This window comes from Myotis myotis, unplaced genomic scaffold (genome assembly GCF_014108235.1).
Source record: "Myotis myotis isolate mMyoMyo1 unplaced genomic scaffold, mMyoMyo1.p scaffold_m19_p_17, whole genome shotgun sequence".
Lineage (NCBI taxonomy): Eukaryota > Metazoa > Chordata > Mammalia > Chiroptera > Vespertilionidae > Myotis > Myotis myotis.
The window spans coordinates 39,000,595-39,023,511 of NW_023416321.1; the positions used below are offsets into that span (position 1 = coordinate 39,000,595).

Below are 22,917 nucleotides of genomic sequence, written 5' to 3' on the forward strand. Positions count from 1 at the left end.
ACCCCCTGGGACTTCCGAAAGCGGAACAGCGACCCGACGGGTGATTGGCTGGAGGCTTGTTAACTATTCATGAGGGGGCGGGCCGAGCCGGGCGGCCTTTGTTAACCAGAGGGCGCGGTCGCCGGGATTTTCACCGCGGGCTTCGCTGAGCGGGACTTGGCTGCCAGATTGGGGTCGACATGTCCTACATCCCGGGCCAGCCGGTCACGGCCGTGGTGGTGAGTGCTCTCGCGGGGGCTCCTCCTCCCCTTGGCTTGCTCCCACTTTGCAGAGCGGTAAACTGACACCCCATACAGGTTGGCAAAGCGGCGAACCCCGGGCTCCTGCAAACCCGCGGCTAGAGGTTCGGTCCTGGTTTCGACCGCGGGCTCCACAGCCATAACAGGGAAGGCTGGGACCCAGGAGCCTCAGATCCTGGACCTGGCCAGTCCCCGGCCGCCGCCGCGTTGGACTCCTTTCAGCCGGCCCGGCGGAGGACGGAGGAGAAAGGCCGGGTTGCGGGGACCTAGTCAAGCACCCAGGGCCTTCCCGAACCTGTGATCTCAGCTGGGTAGCCGCGGGGGGCGGGCACCGGCCCGGACATCCGTGAGTCGCAGCCTCTGGAATGAGGAAGTGCTTCCTCCACGCCAGGGGCGCCGCCGCCCCTTACCCCTCCTCACGTCCAGCCTTGCTTCCTCGGACTCGCCACCGCCCAGTCCAGAGTGAAGGCTCATACAACTGGCTCGGTCCCGCTCGGAACGTTCCCTGGATCCCCAGCTCTCGGGGCAAAGTCCAGGTCCCTTGCCTGGCACTCGGGGCCTGAGAGACCCTTTGGGGCCAGCTCAGGCCCCAGGCCCCCCACTTCTCCCCTCCCCCTGGCTTGTCTTGGGTGTTCAGGTGCAATTAGAATCATCCAAGGAAGGGAGGGAGGCTGGGACATTAGACCTAGATGTCAGTGCCACAGCTGGATGGGACCTGCAGGCCAGGAGGTGGGGACGTGAGTCCCAGGGAGGTCTGGTCATGGCCAGCCCCAAAAAGAAGCCCTCAGGACGGACCCGGATCTCTGAGAAGAAATGCCTGTTGGGAAGGCATTGGGTCAGGTGGAAGTCCCCGCTCCGGGGTCATGATCTCAGATGGGTGTGCTGGGAGTCAGGTGGTGTGGTGTGAAGTCACTGATAAGGTGAGCAGCAGCCCAGGCCTGGGCCAGGAGGAAACATTGCTGGGCTTGCCTAGGGCCGCCCTAACCTTCAGCCTGCTACACCAGCCTGACTTCCAGATCCCTCGCTGCCCAGAGAGGAGGAGGGGCCAGGTTTGCTCCTTACCTGGAAAAAAAGGGGTGACAGTAACTGGCCTGATTTCACCCAACTCAGTGACAGGGCCTGTCTCCCAGCCCAAGGGCCTGCACTTATTTTTTTTCTGTACTTTTTTACCTTGAAGGTGGGTCAAAGGTATGTATTGGAGCAGGCCTGGAGGACCTAGGGCATGAGGATCTAGGCCTGGTGGGCCTCAGGGGTTATGCTCTTGCTCCCCCCTCTAACATGTCATGGCTGGTCCCTGGGCCTTCCTCCAAGCTGTAGGACCATGACCTCCCAATTCTTCTAACACATGTCTGGACATGGTGGGTGGGGTTTGGCCTCTCGTGTGTTTGACTAGGGATGGGTGGGAGAGGCTTCCTCCCTCGCCCTTGTCATCTTCCATGTAGTTATCTTATTTTTTTTTTTTAATATATTTTTTATTTCAGAGAGGAAGGAAAGGGAGAGCGAGATAGAAACATCAACGATGAGAAAGAATCCTTGATCGGCTGCCTCCCGACACCCCACACTGGGGATCGAGCCCACAACCCGGGCATGTGCCCTGACTGGGAATGGAACCCTGACCTCCTGGTTGATAGGTCGATGCTCAACCACTGAGCCACGCCGGCCAGGTGTAGTTAACATCTTGAGAATATTGAAACCATTTTGGCCCCTGGGAACTTTGGCTCCACAGGCCCATCTGCCTTCTGGATACCTGCCTGAATGGCTCCTGGCACTCAAACTCAACATGAGATGGTTATATTCTGCCAGGCCAGGTGGCCAGAGGCTCCTCTTGACTCCTCTGTGCTATGAACAGCCCTCAAGCCTGCTGATGTCACTTTACAAGTAGTTCATGTCCCCTGGCCTCTACATCCCACCTCTAAGAGGAATCCATTCCCTACTACCCAAGTGGTCATTCTAGCATCTAACCCGATCACAACCGGCCCTACTTCCCAACTCTTGGGCGCTCCAGTGGGCCCAGAATGAAGATCAGGTCTCAGTGACCTGGTCACTCCCTCAGGTCCAGATCACTTGTGGAGTGGGGTGATCTGATCTGATTCCAGTATTTGGTGACTGGAGCATGTCTGTTGAGGGCTGTGAAAGGAGCCTGGCACAGTTGGGGACCACAGCCCCAGATATGGTAGGAGACCCCTAGGACTCTCCTCTACCTCCTCCACTGCACAAGAGCAGGGCCTGGGGCTGAGGGAAAAGAACCCTCCCTGGGGCCCAGTCTCCAGGGCCTTCCTGTCTGGCCCCAGCCTCTTAGCCTCTCCTCACCTCCCAGTTCCGGTCCTGCGCTGTACACCCTGGTTTCATGGACCTTTATGTATGGCACCTTCAAGCCTCTGCTCCTATGCCCTTGGCCAGGACAGCCCCTCCTCTCCTTTCTGTGTGAGTTTGATCTCCACTTCTCCTGAGCATCCTCTGTCTTGCCCTTACTTGGGCTGCCTCGGCAATCTGCCTGCAGTTTTTTTAGGGCCTGACCCCTTCTGCCCTGAGTGATCCCTCCCCTGGGATATAGCCCCCCATCCATAGCAACCATAGCAACTGGGGCTTAGAGCACCTGTTGACTAAGGCTGATGCCTGAGACAGAGGAAGGGGAGAGAGGTTGGGACAGAGTGTTATGTGGGAGAGTTGATGTGGCTGAGTCGAGTCTCAACCTGCCAGCCTCCCAGGCTGGTGACCAGCTGGATTTCTGCAGAGGGCCCTGGTCCCCACCCTCCTGGCATGGCTGAGCTGTTCCAGCAGCCTAGGGTGGGTGCGGGAGATACAGACCAGATTTGTTCTCTACTCACCCCCAACTCATTCTTTTCTTTACCAGCAAAGAGTTGAAATTCATAAGCTGCGTCAAGGTGAGAATTTAATCCTGGGCTTCAGCATTGGAGGTGGAATTGACCAGGATCCCTCCCAGAATCCTTTCTCAGAAGACAAGACGGATAAGGTGAGGACCAGAGTCCTGGGGCCTCTCCGTGCAGCGGAGGCCTGAGATGGTGGGTCTCTGCTTCCTGAGCCTCTTGGGAAGGAGCAGACCTAATCTCTCGCCAGCAGTCCCCTCTAAGAAGGTCTCAGATGTGATCTGGTGGGAATAAACAGGGGTGGGGGTGAGGAGTGGGCTGCCCAGCCCTAGGAAGACCCGTTTAGACAGAGCCCAGGAGCAGCAGGGGCTGGAGCATCCCTGGGCAGCCAGCTGTCCCCTTGGCTGTCTTGGCACAGCCTGTTCCTGGGGGTGGGGGCTGGAGGGAGGCTCAGTGCAAGGATAGACAGATGGACAGCTGGGCGTATGCCTACTGGACTTTGCTCTTTGGATAAGGGGCCAGTCCAGTGAACCCAGGGCTTGACGTGGGCTGTCTGTTTCCAGGGCATCTATGTCACACGGGTATCGGAAGGAGGCCCTGCTGAAATTGCTGGGCTACAGATTGGAGACAAGATCATGCAGGTAACAGAAGTGCCAACGGAGGAAAACAAGGCTTGGGTTGGAGGGGCTGAAGCATGTGGGAGTGGGGCTGAGGCTGCCCCTGCCTCCTGGGAGACTCACCCCAGCCATGTTGGAGCCCACGCTGGCCTTGCCCCAGAGGAAGCTGGCTCTCTTCTGTGTGTGGCAACTGGTGCTTGGCATCCCCTATCCAGGGGTCACCCGCCTGGGGCCTGCTTGGGTAAGCCAGGATCCCCAGAGCCCATCCTACTTCCAGATCCCAGAGGGTGGGGAGCTCAGGTGGCTGTATTTTCTCCCTGGGGCAGGTGAACGGCTGGGACATGACCATGGTCACACACGACCAGGCCCGGAAGCGGCTCACCAAGCGCTCGGAGGAGGTGGTGCGCCTGCTGGTGACGCGGCAGTCGCTGCAGAAGGCTGTGCAGCAGTCCATGCTGTCCTAGCAGCCCGCCGAGGTCCCAACGCGTGCCTGCCGCCTCCTTGTACAGTGACACTACTTCCACAGTCTGCCCCTTGTCCTGGCTCCTGCTGAGTGCTGGCCCCCCACTCCGAAGGCAAGAGCTGGTCCCAGAGACCTGACTGGCCTGCCTTCCCCTCACCAGTGGCCTGAGGCTCTGGGACCAGCCCTCCCTTGGACACCGAGGACTGGAAACAATGGCCTGGAGCCGAGTTGTAGTCAGTCTGTAGTGACCACAAGCTCAGCCCCCAGACCCTGCTGCCTGGTCTCAGCAATGCCCAGGGGAGCAGGGCCCCCACTTCCTGAGAGCGGCCGCAAAACAGAACGACGCCTGGTGGGCCAGCCCTGCCCTCTGTCTCAGCGCCAAAGTGCCTGTGTCCCACGCATTCCCGCTGCTCAGAGGGGATTCGACACTTCAGAGGCGGAAGTCTGCCAGCATGGAAGCCAGCGGGCTCAGTGCACCCATCGCCCCCCACTCCTCCGGGGGGCGCTAGCCTTCCAGGGTTCACCAGCTTACCAGATTTAGACGAGGTTTGAGGCCGACTTTTGAGGGCATTTTTCAAGATTGCCAATCTCCTCTATGCCTGTTTAACTTTTGTACTTTTTTAATCACTTTGATACAAAGGGTTTTTATCTTACTATTTGGAGATGCCAGTTCTACTTTGAATTTAGCTTACTAATTCAATCTGGGAATGACTCAGCAAATTAGAAAACCTTATTTTGGTTACTGTGGAAATGGGGCAGTATGACCCCCCCTCCCTCCCCCCGACACACACACCTTGTGCCCAATAAACAGAGCTGGGATTCACTGGGGTCTGTGCTAAGGTGCAGGCAGGGCTGGGGTACTTGGGGGTGGATTATGGGGACAGCTTTGTTTGTAAGGTCGGTGGACCTGGCCCTGGCTGCTCGGGGAAGAAGCCCCACTGTTCCTAGGCCCACGGGACATGGGCTTGGCCTGGCCACATCCACCTTCACCCAACTTCCCTTGTGAATCGGGTCTCAGTCCCCACCCAGGAGCCTCATGGTGACCAAGGGGTTCATGGGAAAAATACCCTCCCCCTATGGCTCTTAAGAACACTCAGTTGATCACAGCCAGGGATGCAACCCCAAACGTTTCCAGAGGCTGCCACCTGACAAAATGGGGTGACTGGAGCCCTCCAGGTCTCTGGCTGGCCCACCATGGGCTGCATCACCAGCTCTGGGAATTGTTGCCAACTCATGGACCCACTGACAAATCAGATTTTTGAAATCTCCCACTTTTAAAGTGTGGCACATGGTAACATACTGGGTGGCCCAAATAAAACAGGTGTGCATACTTGGTCAGGCTGCAATCTCTGCTTTGGGGAAATAAAAGCCTAAATTACTTGGTATTTTTACACCTAGATTGATGAAGAATCTGGAAAGATCAGACATCCCTCCACTCCCAGTGGTGGTGTGCCCTTTAAGACCTCACCCAACCCCTGCTCACCACCACAGCTTGAGCAGCGTGCCCCTGGGAACACAGGCGTGGGACCCGTGGGACCTACCTGGCCCTGAGCAGGCAGGCGTCTGGCACTACCCAAGCGGGGTCCCCTGATGAAGTGCCAGGTCGGCACGCGGTCACCTTGGGAGGCCATCTCCCTAAGCCCCAAGGACTTGGTTCTGAAGCCAACACATCTGGCAAATGCTCGGCGCACAAAAGGAAACAGGTTTTAATCCAGGATACAGGCCCCTCATTGAACTTGTAGTAAAAAGTTGGAGAGTGGATAGACAATCTCAAGGCACGTACAAGGCATGTTTCCAGAGGCTGCCATCTGGTGTCAACTGGTTGGGTTTGGAGGGAAGGGGATTTGGGATCACGGTTGGCCCATGGGTCTTATGTGAGGTGGTCTCAAGTCCTTCTCCGAGGCTACTGAACAGCCCAAAATTGGCGAGTCTCAGGTCTGGGGGAAGTGAGGGGAGCTCACCATTTGGCGGGTCCAACAGGCCTCTCAGGCACGGAGTGAGTGAGTGTGTGTGTGTCCTGTATCCAGACACAGGGGAAGGAGCAGCTGAGGGTTTCACGCGGGCCTGACTGGAAAGTGGAGGTAGGCAGACAGCCACTCACTTCCAAAACATCCCTCCCAAAAAGCCAAAAGGGGTGTTAGTGTGATAAAGAGCCACAGGCTGTTGGGAGTGAGCCCAGTTCAGAACCACAGGGTGCTGGCACCTCAAGACCCAGAAATACTGTTTCTTTACTAGGCGCTGGCCCAGGCCCCCTGTGCCTGCAGTCGTGGAAGCTGGGTTATGTAGAATAAGTGTCAGGAAGGTGGGTGTTCAGACTCAGAGAAGGGACCCAAGGCCTAACCCCAAAGTCCCAGCCCCTCTGCCACCAGCACAGCACCCCTCAGTCCACTGGCCACAGCACCTGGCTGCTTGGTCTCTGGGAACAGCAGTGGCACCAAAGCTGCAAGTTCAGTCCTTCAAGCTGCTCCCAGAAACACTGGTTGCTTGAGGCAAGGCCTGCTCCCAGCTCCGCGTCCAGTCCTGCTTGGCATGGCTCTCAGTACCTGTGGGTGCTGCCTGAAGCCTTAAAGAAAATAGAAATGGCAGCATCAAGTCGCAGGGGGGGCCAGGTGACTGCCAGTAAGACCCAAGGGGCCGCCAGCAGCCAGCCTTTTAATCTCGCAGCAGAGTCAGGCGTCTGTCTCAGAGGGAGGTTTCTCCCCGGCCCTGGAAAGTCCTGGACGAAGGCAGGCTGGTTCACGTTTAAGGTGTTGGGCCCTGAGGAAGAGAACGCTTCTCCGATGTTGCACACCGAGCCAGCCCTGCACTCCAGGCTGCTCTCCAGCCTCCTGATTGGGCACAGGGCCCGGGCCACTGACACTGGTGTCCTAGGTGCTAGTTCACCTGCTCATACCCGGGTTTCCTTCTGTACAAGCAGAAGTGCTGGATGAAGAAGACAATGTCGAAGAAGATGGAGAAGATGCCGAGTCCAAACTTGGTTGGGTCTCCAAAGACCAGTGTCCAGTGGTCTGTTAGCCAGAGGGGACAGAATCTGGTTTTAGGCTGGCAGCTCCCGGGGCTGTGGAGGGTGGGGGTCCTCACCTGTCCAGGAAACCACCAACCCTGCCCTTGCAGATGCCCCTGGGGGGACCTAGGGGCTGGGACTGCTTGGATTCCCAAGCCGTGGGGCAGGCTTGGGGGGTGGGGCTTGCCCGGCCCACCGCTGATAGACTCACCATTGTTGTAGGACTGGAGGAACATCTGGAGGAGGCTGAAGCAGCCCCCAGTGAAGTCCAGAAGCACGTTGCCAATGCTCCAGCCCTCGGTGCTTTTGTAGACAAAGTTCATGTAGGCCTGGGCAGCCAGACAAAGACACGGAGGGCGGTGAGGGGGCTGGGTGGCTGCCTCATGAGCCTCCTGACGGCCACTCCAAACAAGAGCGGCTCTAATTCCTCCCACTCGTGTGCTCCGGCCTCGGCTCCAAAGAACACAGTGACCTTTGGGCTCTGACAAGGCGTGGCGGAGAACAGCTTGGGTGGTCCTGGGGTCTCATCCGCACGCACAGTGAGCAGGGCCCTCTGCCTCCCCCCCTGCACCGCACAGCCCCGATGGAGGGAGGCTGGCATGCTGCTTCTCCATCTTCTTCCCCCTCCCTGTTCCAGGACAAAGCCCTCTTGTGGTTTTCCAGCCACTCGGATTTCCTCCTCATCTCCCATGAAGACTCCCCCCTTAGCCTGGACTCCATGCTGTGCTTGCGACCCGGGCTCGGGGAACCGCCTGGTCTGGAACACCAGCTCCACCACTGGCGCCCGGTGCCTGGGGCGTTCTCCTAGCCTTGGTTTCTCCAGCTGTAGAGTGGGCTTACCTCCCGCCTCAGCCCTGCTTGGGCACCGGGGTCTCTGGCTCAGGCTTCCCAGGTCTAGTGGGCGGATCTACCGGACACCCCCTCCTGCTGCTGCCAGTGCCGCACCTCCTCCCTCCAACGCCAGCACCCTCCGGGTTCCTCTGCTAGGCCTGGGGTCTTCTCCCAGTCAGCCATCAGCCAGGCCCCCTTTTCTGTCCTCTCGCACCCTCTCCATACTTGCTGCCACCTCTCCAGTCTTGGACAGTTTCAAACGTCTCCAAGTTGGGACTCCTGCCTCCCAGGTTTCCCAGCCCCAAGCTTTCCCACAGTCAGGAACCCAGGCCCCACTTCCCCCAAGACCTGCCCCCACCCCAAAGCCTTCTTCCCAAGCCCCTGGTGCCTGGCCCCACCTTCCTTTTGCTCAACACTGCTCGGCCTGCCAGGTGTCCTTGCTGCCTCCACGCTTTCCGGCCTGCGGGCTGTGTAAGCTGCCCCCAGCCTGGAATTCCCCCTCCTCTTCTGTCCACAGAACTGAGTCTTGTTTATCCTTAGGGACTGGCTGTTTCAGGCCCCCCAGGAGACTGGCCTTGACTCTGGCCAAAACGTTCTCCTTCCTGAGCCCACAGGCATGAGGTTCCCTGTGCTGGGGAAGCTGAAAAGGGCTTCTCCACAGAGAACAAGGTGAGAACGAGGCCTCCACTTGTAAGTGGAGTCTGCAGTTGGCACTTATGTCACAAGCGATGCTGTCCCCGGCCACTCCAACAACGGGGCAGGCATGCTTGACTCTAAGTCCCTGGGTCTGCATAGGCCTGTCTGAGTGCTCAAAGGAGGCTGCTGAAGGTCCGCAAGGAAGGCCTGGATGGGAGTGGAGATCACAGTGGTGGATTCCCTCCTCCCACCTGATCTTTCAGGGCTGTTGGCTGTGGTAATGGGGCAGAACTGAAGCTGCTAGGAAAGTTGGGATGGAGAGACCTGCACCACCCCTGACTCTCAGCTGAGTGTGAGCTCAGTCTCCGCTGAAGTCTTCGTGAGATTTTGGCGCCAGGGAAGAGCAGGTGGCGGTGTGGCCAGCTTTCACCTGGTCCCGTCCTGCTGGGCCCATGGCTTCCACTGCGGCTTCCCATGCCTGGTCCTCGCCCCAGCCAGGACAGGGCCAGGGGCCTGTATCTCACCCCCTTACCCCGGTGGCCACATGGAAGGGAAGGAGGGCCCCAGAAGTACCTGCGGAAAGTACTTGACCAGTGTCACCGCGAGCTTGATGTAGGAGAAGCAGAAGAGAAACTGCAGCCACGTGATTACCCCGACTGCGGCCAAAATCATGATGATGAGCGCGAAGAGCCACGAGAGCACCAGGAAGCCGATGGCGGGCCAGGACACCCGCTGGTCGCCGCGCTGGGATGAGAGGGGGAAAGGGGTGGGAGGTGGGCGTGGGTGGGGGCAATGCCCTTGTCACTATCGGGGTCTCTAGTTCAGTCCTTCTTGGACTTTCCAGAGCCCAACTGCTTCTTGTTTCCACAATGCAGAACTGGGTGCCTCTCAGAGCTCCCCAGGAGCGAAGGATGTTGGGGATGGAACCCAACACCATCCCAGCCCAGGACTGTTCATTCCATGATGCAGAGGGAGCCTGACCACTCTGGAATCTGTCCCCACCCTTCCCCTTCCCCTTTGCCCAAAGAAGGCTCCTTCGCCCAAGCTCCACAGCAAAGAGTAAGAAAACCTGGAAGGTTCGTGAAGGCGGGGCCCAAGCAGCGTGGCTGGCCTTGCGTGTATGAAGGGAACTCTGTGAGGGAAGTGGTGCGCCCACGGGGAAGTGAAAGAAAACACCACGTCAGCGACCAGACACATGGCCCAACGCGGCCGAGTCCAGACCCCCCAGGACCTCTCGGGGCCCTCGTGAGCCTCCTCCTCACACTGAACCCCAGCTACCTCCACCGGCTCATGGTGGCTCTCACTGCCCCTTGGCCTTCACAGTCAGTGCCCCAGCTGGGGGTGCCCCGCCCTGGCCCTCTTCCCCATGGCCACAAGAACGTTACTCGCCCCACGGACTACACTAAACACCAATTCCTGATGCCCTCCTTCCCCCTCCTTGCTGGCTGGGCCATGCTCTCCCGTCCCCTCAGCTCTCCGCCTGCTGGGTCACCATCATGCCTTTCTGTCCCGCACTCCAGACCTGGAGGAGGGGCAAGAACTTGGGCTCGTGGTGTGGTCCCTGTGCCTGGCCTATTATCTTGGCCCAATAATCAATCAGATGCTGAGCGATCCAACACGTGTCCTTTCTGAGGGCCTCTGTGTCTTTAGAGTGAAACAGCAGGTGTGGGCAGCAGGTGGTGGTGGGTGCTGCCTGGCAGCCACAGGGAGCAGGTGCCATTCCCTCTCTCACCTCGTACAGGAGGCACTGCACCAGGACCACCAGGGTGAGGGCCACGGCGTGCAGGCTGAAGAAGATGTCGTTAATGGCCACAGGGTTCACTCCATTCGGGTATTTGAGGAAAAACTGCTCCTGTTGAGGGGGGTGACGAAGCTGAGTGAGGGGCAGCCAGGCCAGGAACTGCTTGGGCTGGGCTGTGGTGGGCGGGCAGGGCCATACCTTGATGTGTGGCATCCAGAAGAGGCCAACGTTGAACACGCTGTAGGCCACGAAGCCCGTCAGGTTCAGGGTAACGAAGTCGAAGCTCAGACCAACAACACTGCGGGAGGGGAGATGGAGACGGGGCAGGTGAGCCGGCCGGTGAAGGCAGGGGTGGGGTGGGGGGGCGGGGAGGGGAAAGAGCTCCCAGCACGCGGGAAGGAGGGCCCGGCGGAGCACTGGCCTTGGGCCCCCCTTCATGCCACCGTCGATGCCACTCAATCCCACCCTCTTGGGAACCAGGTTCCTCCTGCCTCAAGTCCTGGCCCCCGAGGGAAGCTTGGGGCCCCCTGCAGAAAGGAGGTGCCTCCCCTCCCTGGCTCCCTGCTCAGCAGCTCTGCAGGAGGCCCACATGGCGAGGTGATTGTGGGAAAGCTTGTGTCCTTGCTGCATGAAGACGCAATCGCAGGCCCACTTTGTCCTTCTTTCCTCCCAGGGATGTATAACTGTCACACAATATCCTTTTCATTTCAGAAATACACCATAGTGATTTGTTATTTATATACATTACAAAATGATCCCCACAATAGGTTGTTACCACCTGTCACTATACAAAGTTATTACAATATTATTGACTATATTCCCTGTGCTATACCTCACATCCTCATGAGTTATTCCTTTCACACCTGGAAGTTTGTACCTCTTCATCCCGTTCACCTATGGCACCTACTCCCCAGTGTCTCCCCACCACCCCGCTCTGGTAACCACCAGTTTGTTACCTATACCAATGAGTCTGTTTTGTTTTTAGATTTCATATTATAAATAAAATCATCCAATATTTATTTTTTCTATTTCACTTGGCATACACCTTCTAGGTCCATCCACGCTGTTGAAAATGGCACGATTTCATTCTTTATTATGGCCGAGTGATGTTCCATTGTATATATGTACCACATCTTCTTTACCCATTTGTCTATCAATGGACACTCAGGTTGCTTCCATATTGCAAATAATGCTGCACTGAACCCAGGGGTGCATATATTTTTTCAAATTAGTGTTTCTGTCATCTTTGGATAAATACCCAGAATTGCTGGATCACATGGTGGTCCTATGTTTAATGTTTTGAGGACCCTCCATACTGTTTCCCACAGTGGCTTCATCATTTTAAACTGCCACCAGTGTATGAGGGTTCCCTCTTCTCCACATCCTTTACAACACTTACTTTTTGACTTTTGAATGATAGCCATTCTCACAGGTGTGAGGTACTATCTTGGGGTTTTGAACTGCATTTCCCTGGTAGTGATGTTGCACATCTTTTCATGTGCCTGTTGGCCATCTGAATGCCTTCTTTTGAAAAAAGGTCTGTTCAAGTCCTCTACCCACTTTTTAATCGAGTAGCTTACTTATTTTGATACTTACTTATACAAGTTCTTTGTACATTTTGGTTATTAACCTCTTTTCAGATATATGACTTGCAAATATCGTCTCCCATTCAGTAGGCTGCCTTTTTGTTTTGTTGGTTTCCTTTGCTATGCAAAAAGCTTTTTAGTTTGATGGAATTCCATTTGTTTATTTTTGCGTTTGTTGCCCTAGTCTGAGAAGACATATCCAAAAAAAATGTTAAGACTGTTATCAAAGAGCTTCATGCCCATGTTTTCTTCTAGTTTTATGGTTTCAGGTCTTACATTCAAGTCTTTAATCAAAATGGTGTAAGATAGTGTCCAGTTTCATTCTTTTGCAGGCAGCTGTCCAGTTTCCCCAACGTCATTTATTGAAGAGACTGTCTTTACCCCATTTTATATTCTTAACTCCCTTGTTATAGATTGACTGTGTATGTGTGGGTTTATTTCTGGGCTCTCTATTCTATTCCATTGATCTCTGTGTCTGTTTTTGTGCCAGGACCATGCTGTTTTGATTACTACAGTCTTGTGGTATAGTTTGATATCAGGGAATGTGATACCTCTTTTTTTTCAAGATTGCTTTGGCTATTTGGGGTCTTTGTGGTTTTATACCAATTTTAGGATTCTTTGTTGTAGTTCTGTGAAAAATGCCTTTGGTAATTTGATGGGGATTGCATCGAATCTGCGATTGCTTTGGGTAAGTGTGAACATTTAAACAATATTAATTCTCCCAATCTGTGAGCATCGTATATCTTTCTAGTATTTGTATCTTTGTCAATTTCTTTCTTGATGTCTGTTTTCAGAATACAGGTCTTTCACCTCCTTGGTTAAATTTATTCCTAGGTATTTTAATTTCTTAGATGCAGCTGTAAATAGGATTTTCTTAATTTCTTTTTCTGAAACATTGTTATTCGTGTATAGAAATGCAATTTAAATGTATTTCCTCCACATATAGTCTAGGTGCCTTTAAAACGAGTTTTGCTGTGCCCCAGGGTGGGTGAGTCCTCACACAGGGCCCTCGTAACATCCCTCTCTGCTACAGGCCTCCGTGTGGGAGATGGGATGCCCTTCGTTACCATGTCTCCATCTCTCCTACCCTTCTGTATGTGGTCCCTCTATCCTTTGTTGTGCAGAAGCTGTTCAATAGGACCTCAGTTCTCTCTCTCTTTTTTTTAACATATTCTTATTGATTTCAGAGAGGAAGGGAGAGGGAGAGATAGAAACATCAAAGATGAGAGAGAATCACTGATGGGCTGCCTCCTGCACACCCCCTACTGGGGACAGTGCTCGAAACCAAGCATGTGCCCTTGACCGGAATTGAACCCCGGACCCTTCAGTCCACAGGCCAACGCTTTGTCCACCGAGTCAAACCGGCTAAGGCTAGGCCCTCAGTTTTTTTTAGCAGGAACTGCTCTATATGTAACGTAACATATATTCGTATATTCATATATTCCGAGTATGTCTGTGGGAGGAGGTGAGTTCAGGGTCTTCCTACACCCATATCCTGCCCTCGCCTCCCTCTTTGTTTTTATAATCAAGGTGGGAAGGTTTAATCTCCAAGGCCGAAGGATCCACCTCCGGTACTGTAGCATAGCTTGACTTTCATTCCTCCAGGGCTGGACGGACCGAGATAAGAGAATATTTGGGTGGACGTCGCCCCCACTCAGCCCGTTCTCCGCTTCACTGAGAAGTCCCATTGTGTTGCTTTCACAGGGAGGAGCTAAACTGGGCAAAAGACCAACTGCCCAGCAGTACAAGTGCCACCACAGGCTCTTAGAGCTCTCACCTCAACAGCTTTCTAGAAAGGGCAGGAAAGGAGATAAGCAGAGGAGGGAAGGGCTGAACCTGTGCTACCTACTGCCTCGTGGGAATGCCCGTCATACGGGCACCAAACGACCCTGAGCATACAGCTCAGCAGATTACCTTTTCCGCCTCCAGTTCATGATCACCTGCGGGTAGAAGGAGATGGACCAGGCGGCAAAGTAGATCCAGCCAACCACCTGGTTTATGACACTGACGACGTTGCTGCGGATCACCAAGAAGCGTATCCTTGGGCTGGAAAGGATTTGGAGACCAGGATGAGCTGAAATGGGGCTCCCGAGAGAAACCCCCACGGGCCGGCACTGCCTTTCTTCTCACCACTTAAACCCCAGCTTACCCGATTTGGCTGGAATGATTTTTGTGCAGAAAAACAGTAATTTGTCCCACATTTCGAGATGTCACTTGAAAAGAGGACTCTGTCGCTCCAGGAGGCACCACAACCTATAGGAAAACTGCATTCGATCCAGTGCCATGTATTTGTTGGGACCTGAGTGTCCTGCTGCAGACCATGCACTAGGAGATGTGGGGGCAGATCACACAGGGTCCCGGCCTTCCGGGAGCTTACTAACAAAAGGGAGAAACACGACCAACCAGCCAACTGGAACCCCCATACACCGATGTGTTATGCTAGACTCTCTGAGCAGAACGTGGTTCTGCCCTTGGGCCTACCCTTGGCTCATCTCTGAGGGAAGGTGGGACGGCTCCCTTCCTCTCACCAGTCAGCGATCTGTGGATCAAGCCACACCTCAGACAGCTGACCGCCAGGACCTGCTGTTAGAACCACTGGCTTTTCTTCGCCCGCAGCAGGCCTGACACCTGGGGCAGGAGAAGCTGCGTCTAATGATGTGTGATGCTCACTATGGGATGAGCTGAGATTCCCTTCTCACAGGAAGCCCAGGCTTCCACACGGTCTGCTTGCCAAGGGGCTCAGGGCCAGTTTGCAGCCCATTTCTACAACCACACAGGGCCTCGCGGCATGCCTCACGGTCCTCAATTTCATCCCTGTATTCGTCTTGTCTGTTTCTTGTTAAAACCCTCGTTTACTTTATACTGCCTCCCCTATTGATGTTTTTTATCTAATTTATCAGTAATTGGCTCAAATCCTTACTAAGGCCGAAGCAGGGTGTATACTAACAGACAAAGGCATAAGGGCTATGAATAGTTATCGCTGTAATACCAGACAGACTCTGGCACTGGGTTTTGGAAATAACACTCAACCAGTGGGATCTCAGAACAGTGCTTGGCAAACCTTAATGTGGACTCAAATCATCCAGGGATCATGCTCATGTGCAGATTTTGCATCAGTGGATCTGGCACGGGGCCTGGGAGTCTGCATTTCTAAAAAGTTTCCAGCAGGGACAATGCTGCTAGGCCTTGAACACCCTTTGAGTAGCGAAGTCCTAGAAAACTATCTTAAGAATGTCTTCTACATTCACAGAACCATTTTCTGCCTTACATTTCTTACCATCGCCTTCCTAATTCCGTCTATACAGCATAAGACGCCCCCTCAAGGAGACCAACAAAGCCAAAATCAGAGATTTCTAGAGGGATGGGACGGGGGCAGCCCACAGCCTATAAACCAGGTGGCCCACTTCCAGAAGCACTCAATTAAAATGTGTTTTGTTACCCAGCAGTTCTCTACCCACCAGTTAAGGTTCATTACTTACTTCATCTGGCAGCTCAAGGATAGTGATATTTTTTGAATGAAATGTGATTTCAAAAGTGATCACCAAGGTTGCATTTAGGGGATGCCTGTGGGGGACAAGAGTCTGATTACTACTGCGGAGTGGGACTCTGTGTGATCTCAACTCACCTTTGGACTTCCCACGGGGCCTGTCATTTCTCAAGCAGTTAGGGTGAGGAAGTGCTATGTGCTCAATCTGAGGGGAGAGAAGGTGGGCTCCCTGCTCCTTAGGAGTTTTCTATCCTTTTAAAAAATATTTATTTTTATTGATTTCAGAGAGGAAGGGAGAGGGAGAGAGAGATACAAACATCAATGATGAGAATCATTGACAGGCCACCTCCTGCACACCCCCTACGAGGGATGGAGCCCACAAACCAGGCATCGAACCATGACTACCTGGTTCATAGGTCAATGCTCAACCACCGAGCCATACCGGCCAGGCAGGAGCTCTCTATCTTTATCAGAGGAAAAGATGTCCTACTGGGGCTGATTGAGACCACAAGAAGGTGTGAAACTGGCTGTGAATGCCAAATAAGGTGTCCAGAGGCCGACTGGGCGATGACACCTGCTCTGGTGGGAAAGGCTTCGGAGAGGCTGAGCAGGAAGCACTGTGTCCCCAGAAAGCCATGAGGCATGTCTGGGCAGCCCAGGGGGGCTCAGGTCTGCACTGAGAGGCCTGGCGTTAGTTTAGAAGGCAGTGGAAAGCCACTCCAGGGTTCTGGAGAGGGGAGAGCTGTGGTGAGGGGATGACATGTCAGATTCACCAGGTGTCCAGGTACAAGCGGCCGGGCTATAGACAGAATGTAGGTCTGTTGGGGAACCTTGGTACCAAAGCTGTGGTTTGAGAACAGACTTCCCGGGAGGGGTGAGGAAAGGGAGAGGGGGAGAGATAAAGGACAGGGCTCCAGACCTTCCTCTACAGGATCCATGTGGCCGGGAGGCAGGTGCAGGGGGAAGCAGTGAAGGGTGCAGAAGAGGGAGGCTCTCAGCACAGTCTGAACTGGGTCGGCACCCTCATGCCTGATCCAGCAGAGGTCAGCAAGACAGACTCTCAGTGGAGGCTAAGTGTGAGGGTCTCACAAACGGGATCCACAGATGGAGTCCCTTCTGCTTTAGGAAGTGATCTAACGAGTGCTCAGCTCCTTACCCATGACCTCAGGGCTCTCCTCAAATACTTAGAGCCTGGGGAAGGGCCACTCTGAAGTCTGGCATCAACTGCTGGCCACTCAAGGACTCTTCTCGGCTGGGGAAAAGGCTCCATGACTGGGGAGAAGCCTCCTTCCTGCTCCTCACCCCGGAAACAAGGGTTCTGTGAGTGGGGGAAGAGAGACTCTGGGACCTTGGTCTGCAGCCCAGGGCTGGTGCCTCTCTTCCTCTGGCTGCTCTGAAAGTGAGGAGGCATGAGCATCACACTTGAAATATGAAGGGCCGGAGCCGGTGGGGCGACGAGGGGGGCCGAGGGCAGCTCTGGGCCTAGGCACTTACTGAAGGGCGATGCGGACATTGGCTGAGCTCCCATTTTCCAGCTTCACCGTGGGAGGAACAGCAAGGTTGACCGTCGACTCTGGAAGGACCCGAATCAGTGGCATTAGTCATGAGGTCAGAGACGTAGGCCCACAAGGAGAGACGGAGCAGGGCCCCTGCCATCTGAACTCAGGAACTATGTCCCATGATGACCCCTATCTTCTAGGAGAAGACATGGACGTTCTGAGGGACTCGGTGATGCGACTGGAAACCAAAGCCCTCATTGTGCTCTCTCACCTCCCGCTGCCATTGGAGGGAGACACAGGCCTGAGCGGGAGACGCTGCCGCTTCCTCCTCCCCAGCATCGCGGGCTCTGAGGGTGTGCAGCCGAGTTATCGGAGACAGTTTTACAAACTAAAGGCATTCAAGCCACAACCCGGGACTGGAAAACGCGGACTTGAACCACCTCTTCAGATGGAAGGCACAGGAGTCTCCTCTGTTTGTGGAGCTTCAGTGGCCCCGCAGAATGGGTCCGGCCTCTCCTTGAGCATTTCTTTGATTATTGTCAGCTGAGTCCAGTGGTGTTGGCAGAGCCACGTCCTAGAGACAGGGCTCAGGTGCCAGGGGGTGGGTTTCATTATCTAAGTTCAGCCAGGCGCAAGGAACGGACGCAGTTATCCGGGCTCAGCCAGAAGTGACAATTACAATGAAGCCACAAGAATGAAGAATTACAGGTTGATCTTTAACCATGATTTCACATAATTTCCTTTGTCTTAAACTCTGGTAAAACTTCCTGGAATCATACTGTATAAAATACATGTGCTGCACCAGAGGGCCAGCTGTCCCACTTGGTCCCAGCTTTCCCTACTGTCTGTGTCTGTCTCTTTCTTTTTCTCAATCCCCCATCGCCCCTTCTCAGGACTCGTGTCTGCTCTCTAGCAGTGCTGGTCGAGGTCCAGGAGAGAAATACTTATACTCAGACACATGGGCCCAGCTAACCTGTTTCTCAAAAAACCCTGTTGGGTTCCCATATGAACCTGAACCCAGCTCAACCCATTCACTGATCCCCCTTCCTGAGGCCAACTCTGCTGGGGACTGCGAGGGGAGACTGATTGCCTCTTGGCTTTGAGGTGGTAGCTTAGGATGAGGTAGACAAACAGGCGCCCGGGGTGAGGGGGGAAGCAGGTGTGGGAGGCGAAACACCCCAGGGCAACTTGGCTACAGAACATGAGTGAGCCAGCCTCTCTGGCCTCTTCCCGTGTTCTTAGGGCAGCACCTCCCGCCCCCCATCCCAGGTATGCTCACAGATCCAGGCACCTGTCCACCGCCCCTCCCTCACCTCCAGGCCTTCAGGATGACGCACAGCATAAGGTATGGGCATGAATCTGGAATGGAAGTGGAAGGGGCCCACAATGGGAAAGCAAGTGCTCAACTTGATGAAGACGGTCCTTGTTGGGGTAGTGGCCGCAGGCAGGGCCCAGGTCTCCCTGTCCCCAGACCATGAAAGGCAGAAGGCAAAGAACTGAGTTTAGGCGCCCAGGTGGGAAGGGCATTTAGAGGTTCTCCACTGTCTGATCGCCCTTCTCAATACCCCTACCTGGCAGTTTCCCTTCCTCTGCCTGGACACCCAGAAGGAGTAACCCCATCTCCTCCAACGGAAGGGCCAGCCTGGAACTTACACTCCTGGGCCTGGCTCTGCTACCCGGGACCTCTCAGACCCTATCTGAGCCACGTTCCTCATGCTGACCCTGCACGTGTGAATGCAGAGGCAGACTTTGTCCCATGTCTGCAAGTCTCCAGGTGCAGCTGACTCCACCAGGGTCGCTCTGAGTGGCACTCCCCCCCCCCCTCCGCCCCCTCCCCCCGCCCCCCACCCTTGCAGAGGCCAAGCTGCATAGAGTAGGAAAGTCCCTCCCTTACGTGTAGCCTTGGGGCCTGGAGGTAGCTTTGACAACTCCACCTCTCCTTTTTCACTCACTGCGCCCATTGACAACCCGTGGCTTTGTTCTGGGCTTGCACAGCTGGGGTAGGTCCTTGCTGTTACTTTCCATCTAGAGCTGAGGACCATACCGGATGAGCAAGACTGTGACAAGATGGTACCCAGGACAGGGACACTGAAAGTGATGCCAGGCAGCCACCAACACCGCTGGGTCCCCAGGGCTCCGCCGGGACTGTGATCAGGGTGAGTGGGAGATCCCCAAGGCCTCTGCTCTTCCACCGTCTTTCTATTTCAAAAGCGGAGTCTGGACGCTCAAAGAACCAGATCAAGGGATGTTTACTTCCCTCTCAGTGCTCAGCAGTCGAGAGACTGGGCTCTGAGGTCAGACAGATCCATTCTGGCTCTGTCGCCCCCTAGCTGTGTGACCCTGGGTGTACGTAAGCCTGTTTCCTCCCCGGTAACATGGGGAGAATAGTACTACCCACCTCACAGGGCTTTGTAAAGAGAAAGCGATGTCTGCGACTTTCCACACTGAGTGCTGAACCATTGCTGCTGACTATTCTTAACACCATGTAACCAAGGCAGGGCATTTTTTTTTTTTTTTTTTAAGTGGGAGGCAGTTAGAAAACTGGCATCCTATCCTGGGAAAGCACACTTTAAAGTTTGCCCTGGGGCAGGAGTCTCCGGATACAACATTGGAATTACCAAATGAATCTTAATGAGACCACCCCAAGTTACCTCTAAGGAGTCTGTTTTCATCTCTCTCTCTCTCTCTCTCTCTCTCTCTCTCTCTCTCTATATATATATATATATATATATATATATGTTTTTATTGATTTCAGAGAGAGGAAGGGAGAGGGAGAAAGAGATAGAAACATCAATGATGAAAGAGAAGCATCTATCGGCTCTCCTGCATGCCCCCTACCAGGGATCCAGCCTACAAGCCAGGCATGTGTCCTGACTGGGAATCGAAAAGGGGCCTCCTGGTTCATGGGTCAATGCTCAACCACTGAGCCAACTTAAGGGCCCTGACGATCACTCCCTAAAGCAAGGAGAAGACAGGCCCGCCAGACTGAGGTCAGAAAGCCAATTCCAGTTATTGATTTTATGGTGGTTTCCACTGTGTATGACACTCAGGAAAGGAGGCAGAATGGTAAAATGGAATAGGGACCCTACTCAGGTCCCATCTTAGTTACTGTCTAGCTCTGTGACTTTGGGGAGGACCTTTATCCTCTCTGGGCCTAAATTTCCCCTCTGTATAATTGAGGTGGGTTTGCTGTTCTTCTCTAGAGCAATGCATTAGCATTACGAATGGAGCTTCATGTAAAGCCTACCAATGCCCGTGTGTATATGCATACCAGGGCCTTAGTCCCAGAGAATGTGACCCAGCAGGTCTGGAGTGGGGCTCTGGCATCTGTACCAAGAAACACCAGGCTGCACGCGGAAACTGCTTATCCACAAGGTGTGACTGTAAAGTAACACGGCTGATTTTTTAACAAACCTGAAAGAGCTGGTCAGGTACTTATGTTCTCAGAGATTTAAGAGGCCGGATAACTGTGATGGTAGACAGCAACTGCGCCGGGCTCTTGACAAGCTTGCATAGGATGTGTACTGTTTGAATAAGGTTGATTTGAAATCTTTGGTCAGGGATTTTAAGATCTGTCTGATTTTTGACAGTGGCCAGAATAATGGGTCTGGGGTCCTAGAAGTGCTCAGCACAAATTCCTTCTGTGGAAGGAATCTCAGCCGTGTTTTGGGCAGTGGGAGAATTAATAGAATGATACAGGCCTCTAAGAGCCCTGCACTAAAAGTCACGCCCTGTAAGGATGTACAGACCCTGGTGTGTTTTTTGGACAACGAGCCAGTGTTCTGCGAGGCCCCCCTGGCCCTGTTCCTCAGTCCCTCTTGAAGGGAACGGTTTTCTCATCTTATGAGGGGATGCTGGGCAGACTCTTTAGGACTTTGTGGCCTGGCAGATCCAGGCTCAAGAAGGTGGCCACATCATGCGTCTGTAGCATCTCCCAGAGCCCATACCTCCCTCCGTGAGGTCCACAGGGCAGGAACACAAGCCTTTCTTTACAGATATTATCCCAGATTGTTGGGGACCCACAGTTTGATTTTGGTAATACAGATAACGTAATAGGGACCCCAGCACAGAAGGCCGATTAGTTATTTATTATTTAGAAAAGCACACAAGGATGTATTGCCGGCAATAAAAACATATTTAGGAAACTGAAACAGGGGCCATTTCTCCCCTGATTGCAGGTCTCATGGTGTCCTTAGAAGTTAGGGGATATGTGCTTATCGGGGAGAGAGAGTGGGAAGGGAATAGCCCGGGTGTGCTCCCTGAAGGGAGAGCGCCAGAAGGCCAACTATTTATGGAATCATCTGACTCCTTGTAAAACTCCTGGACCCCAGACCTGGGTCTGCTCCACCACCCTGTGGCTGCTTGACCAAGGGTCCGGCAAGCCCACACAGCCTGGACAGTCCTAAATCCTTGGCTACAAACAGGTCAGGCTCCTTACTCTATCTCCCTCTTTACAAAGTTGATGACCCATTTCTAAACTTACCACATTTCTCTATGAGCGTCAGGGGGAAAAGGATAAAAACAATCAGCCAACTCCTTATCATGTTCCTCAATTTCAAAGAGCTAGTGAGAAAAACAAAGAGCAAGAGAAGTTCGGGTTAAAGTTGAGTCAGCTCAGCAACAATGTGTCCCGTGGGGTAGTGGCCACAGAAGTGCCATAGGCCGCCTGGACAATATGCCCTCTGGAACCATGGCAGGAACTGTTCATCGAACACTTTCACTTCACGCCTGTGGCCTCATGGGCTTTGCCTCACCAGCTTGGAGAACAGGACTCCAGGGAGGGCTTATCTTTAATATAATAGCGAAATGGGCTCAGAGAGACTAAGTGGGTTGTGTAAGGACCCACTCTGAGGAAGTAGGCAAATACTGAATTTTCTCCTCTTCGACTGCTTCTTGCAACTTAACACAAAGAATGCAGTTTTACTGGTTTAGAGTTCTTTTTTCCCAAAATTATTAAAACTGTGGTCAGATATTTGACTTTGTGAACCTACAAACCTCAAGGAAATTGACTTCATTCCCTATCTTGGGATAAGAGCCTAAGGGTTATTTTCCTCCAAACTGTCAAAAAAGGCAAAGCCCAGCTGTTCTTCCTTTCTTCAGCCTGAAAGCCCCCGGAGGGCGGGGCCGGCTCCTGCCCACAGCCCTGGAGCCCAGCCCAGAGCTCAGCACTTACTTCCACCGGAGTTTCGGAAGGGTCCCCTTCTCCAAAGCAACCGGTAAACTCCGCGATCAGATTCAGGCGGCAACTAAGCGGGAGGCGGGGAAGGGGCTCGGACCACCCCCATCATCTTGACAGCACGGTGAGCGAGCCCTACCTCCGCCCACCTCCACCCGGGCCCTCGCACCTGGGGAATGTCCGGTGTCGCCAGGACGGGACAAGTGGCCAGGGATGGAACCCCGGCGCCGCTGAGCAGGGCTGGATTGCGGCGGGCTGCCGACCGGCTTGCCGCACCAGCCCCAGGGTCCCAGGGGCTCCACTTGGGGAAGGGGGAGGAGGCTGTCGGGGCCGCGCCGGATCTCACCTGAGATCCTCGGAGGCTCTGGGACCGACCCACGAGACGTAGGAGATGCTTCGGGCAGTACCCGCTTCCCCGGTCCGGCCAGGTCTGCTGGAGGACGGGCCCGAAGTCACCTGACCCCAGTCACCTGACTCGCGGAGTCGCTAGGTTCCCGCGATGCACTCTGGGAGCGGTAGTTTTGACGAGTCTGAAGCCGGGCTGGGGCTGAGCGGAGGCACCTTGGCAGGGATGGAGGCTCGGTGTGAGGGAGTCTTCAGACACTTTTAGGGACGCAGAGGCTCTCCGAGCCCCGAGCGCCTGTCCGCGGACTCTGCAGTCGTTTTGAGGGCGAGGCAGAGGCTGTCCGGCGGGGGTAGTTGCCGCCACAGTCCTGGATCGCAGCCCGACAGGGCGGTGCCCTCCAGGTCCCGCCTTCCGCCGTCTCTCCGCCTATCGCCGGGCCCGCCGCGCGGCTCCCCCTTCCTCGG

At 54.4% G+C, this 22,917-nt stretch overlaps 2 protein-coding genes across 9 annotated transcripts; one reads left to right on the forward strand and one right to left on the reverse strand.

Annotated features, from left to right (window-relative positions):
- Nucleotides 1-39: 39 nt before the first annotated feature.
- On the forward strand, nucleotides 40-5,481 carry TAX1BP3 (Tax1 binding protein 3). Its single transcript, XM_036341321.1, has 4 exons — nucleotides 40-218; nucleotides 3,094-3,213; nucleotides 3,631-3,708; nucleotides 4,011-5,481. The coding sequence occupies exons 1-4, from the start codon at nucleotides 180-182 to the stop codon at nucleotides 4,146-4,148; spliced, it is 375 nt and encodes a 124-aa protein (XP_036197214.1). The 5' UTR covers nucleotides 40-179; the 3' UTR covers nucleotides 4,149-5,481.
- Nucleotides 5,482-5,829: 348 nt separating this feature from the next.
- Nucleotides 5,830-22,794, reverse strand: CTNS (cystinosin, lysosomal cystine transporter). Of its 8 annotated transcripts, none has more exons than XM_036341312.1 (13): nucleotides 22,454-22,793; nucleotides 22,105-22,177; nucleotides 21,415-21,494; nucleotides 16,927-17,005; nucleotides 15,425-15,509; nucleotides 14,095-14,198; nucleotides 13,860-13,991; nucleotides 10,558-10,657; nucleotides 10,351-10,470; nucleotides 9,192-9,362; nucleotides 7,363-7,480; nucleotides 7,041-7,155; nucleotides 5,830-6,710 (listed from the first exon to the last, which is right to left on the reverse strand). In XM_036341312.1, exons 3-13 carry the CDS (start codon nucleotides 21,473-21,475, stop codon nucleotides 6,596-6,598), a joined length of 1,200 nt encoding a protein of 399 aa, XP_036197205.1. In that variant the 5' UTR covers nucleotides 21,476-21,494; nucleotides 22,105-22,177; nucleotides 22,454-22,793; the 3' UTR covers nucleotides 5,830-6,595. The 8 variants fall into 8 exon arrangements, with proteins under 8 accessions (XP_036197205.1, XP_036197206.1, XP_036197204.1 ...); XM_036341313.1 differs by lacking the exon at nucleotides 22,454-22,793 and adding an exon at nucleotides 22,277-22,439; XM_036341311.1 differs by lacking the exon at nucleotides 22,105-22,177 and having other exon boundaries at nucleotides 22,454-22,792.
- Nucleotides 22,795-22,917: the final 123 nt, after the last annotated feature.

Coding starts and splice junctions, on each gene's coding strand:
- TAX1BP3 (XM_036341321.1), top strand. CDS start 180: ATGTCCTACATCCCGGGCCAGCCGGTCACGGCCGTGGTG. Junction 219..3,093: donor AGCCGGTCACGGCCGTGGTG/GTGAGTGCTCTC, acceptor TTTCTTTACCAG/CAAAGAGTTGAAATTCATAA. Junction 3,214..3,630: donor CAGAAGACAAGACGGATAAG/GTGAGGACCAGA, acceptor GTCTGTTTCCAG/GGCATCTATGTCACACGGGT.
- CTNS (XM_036341312.1), bottom strand. CDS start 21,475: ATGATAAGGAGTTGGCTGATTGTTTTTATCCTTTTCCCCCTGACGCTC. Junction 14,199..15,424: donor TCCTTGAGCTGCCAGATGAA/GTAAGTAATGAA, acceptor GTTTTCCTATAG/GTTGTGGTGCCTCCTGGAGC. Junction 10,658..13,859: donor ATGAACTGGAGGCGGAAAAG/GTAATCTGCTGA, acceptor CCCCTCCCGCAG/TGTTGTTGGTCTGAGCTTCG.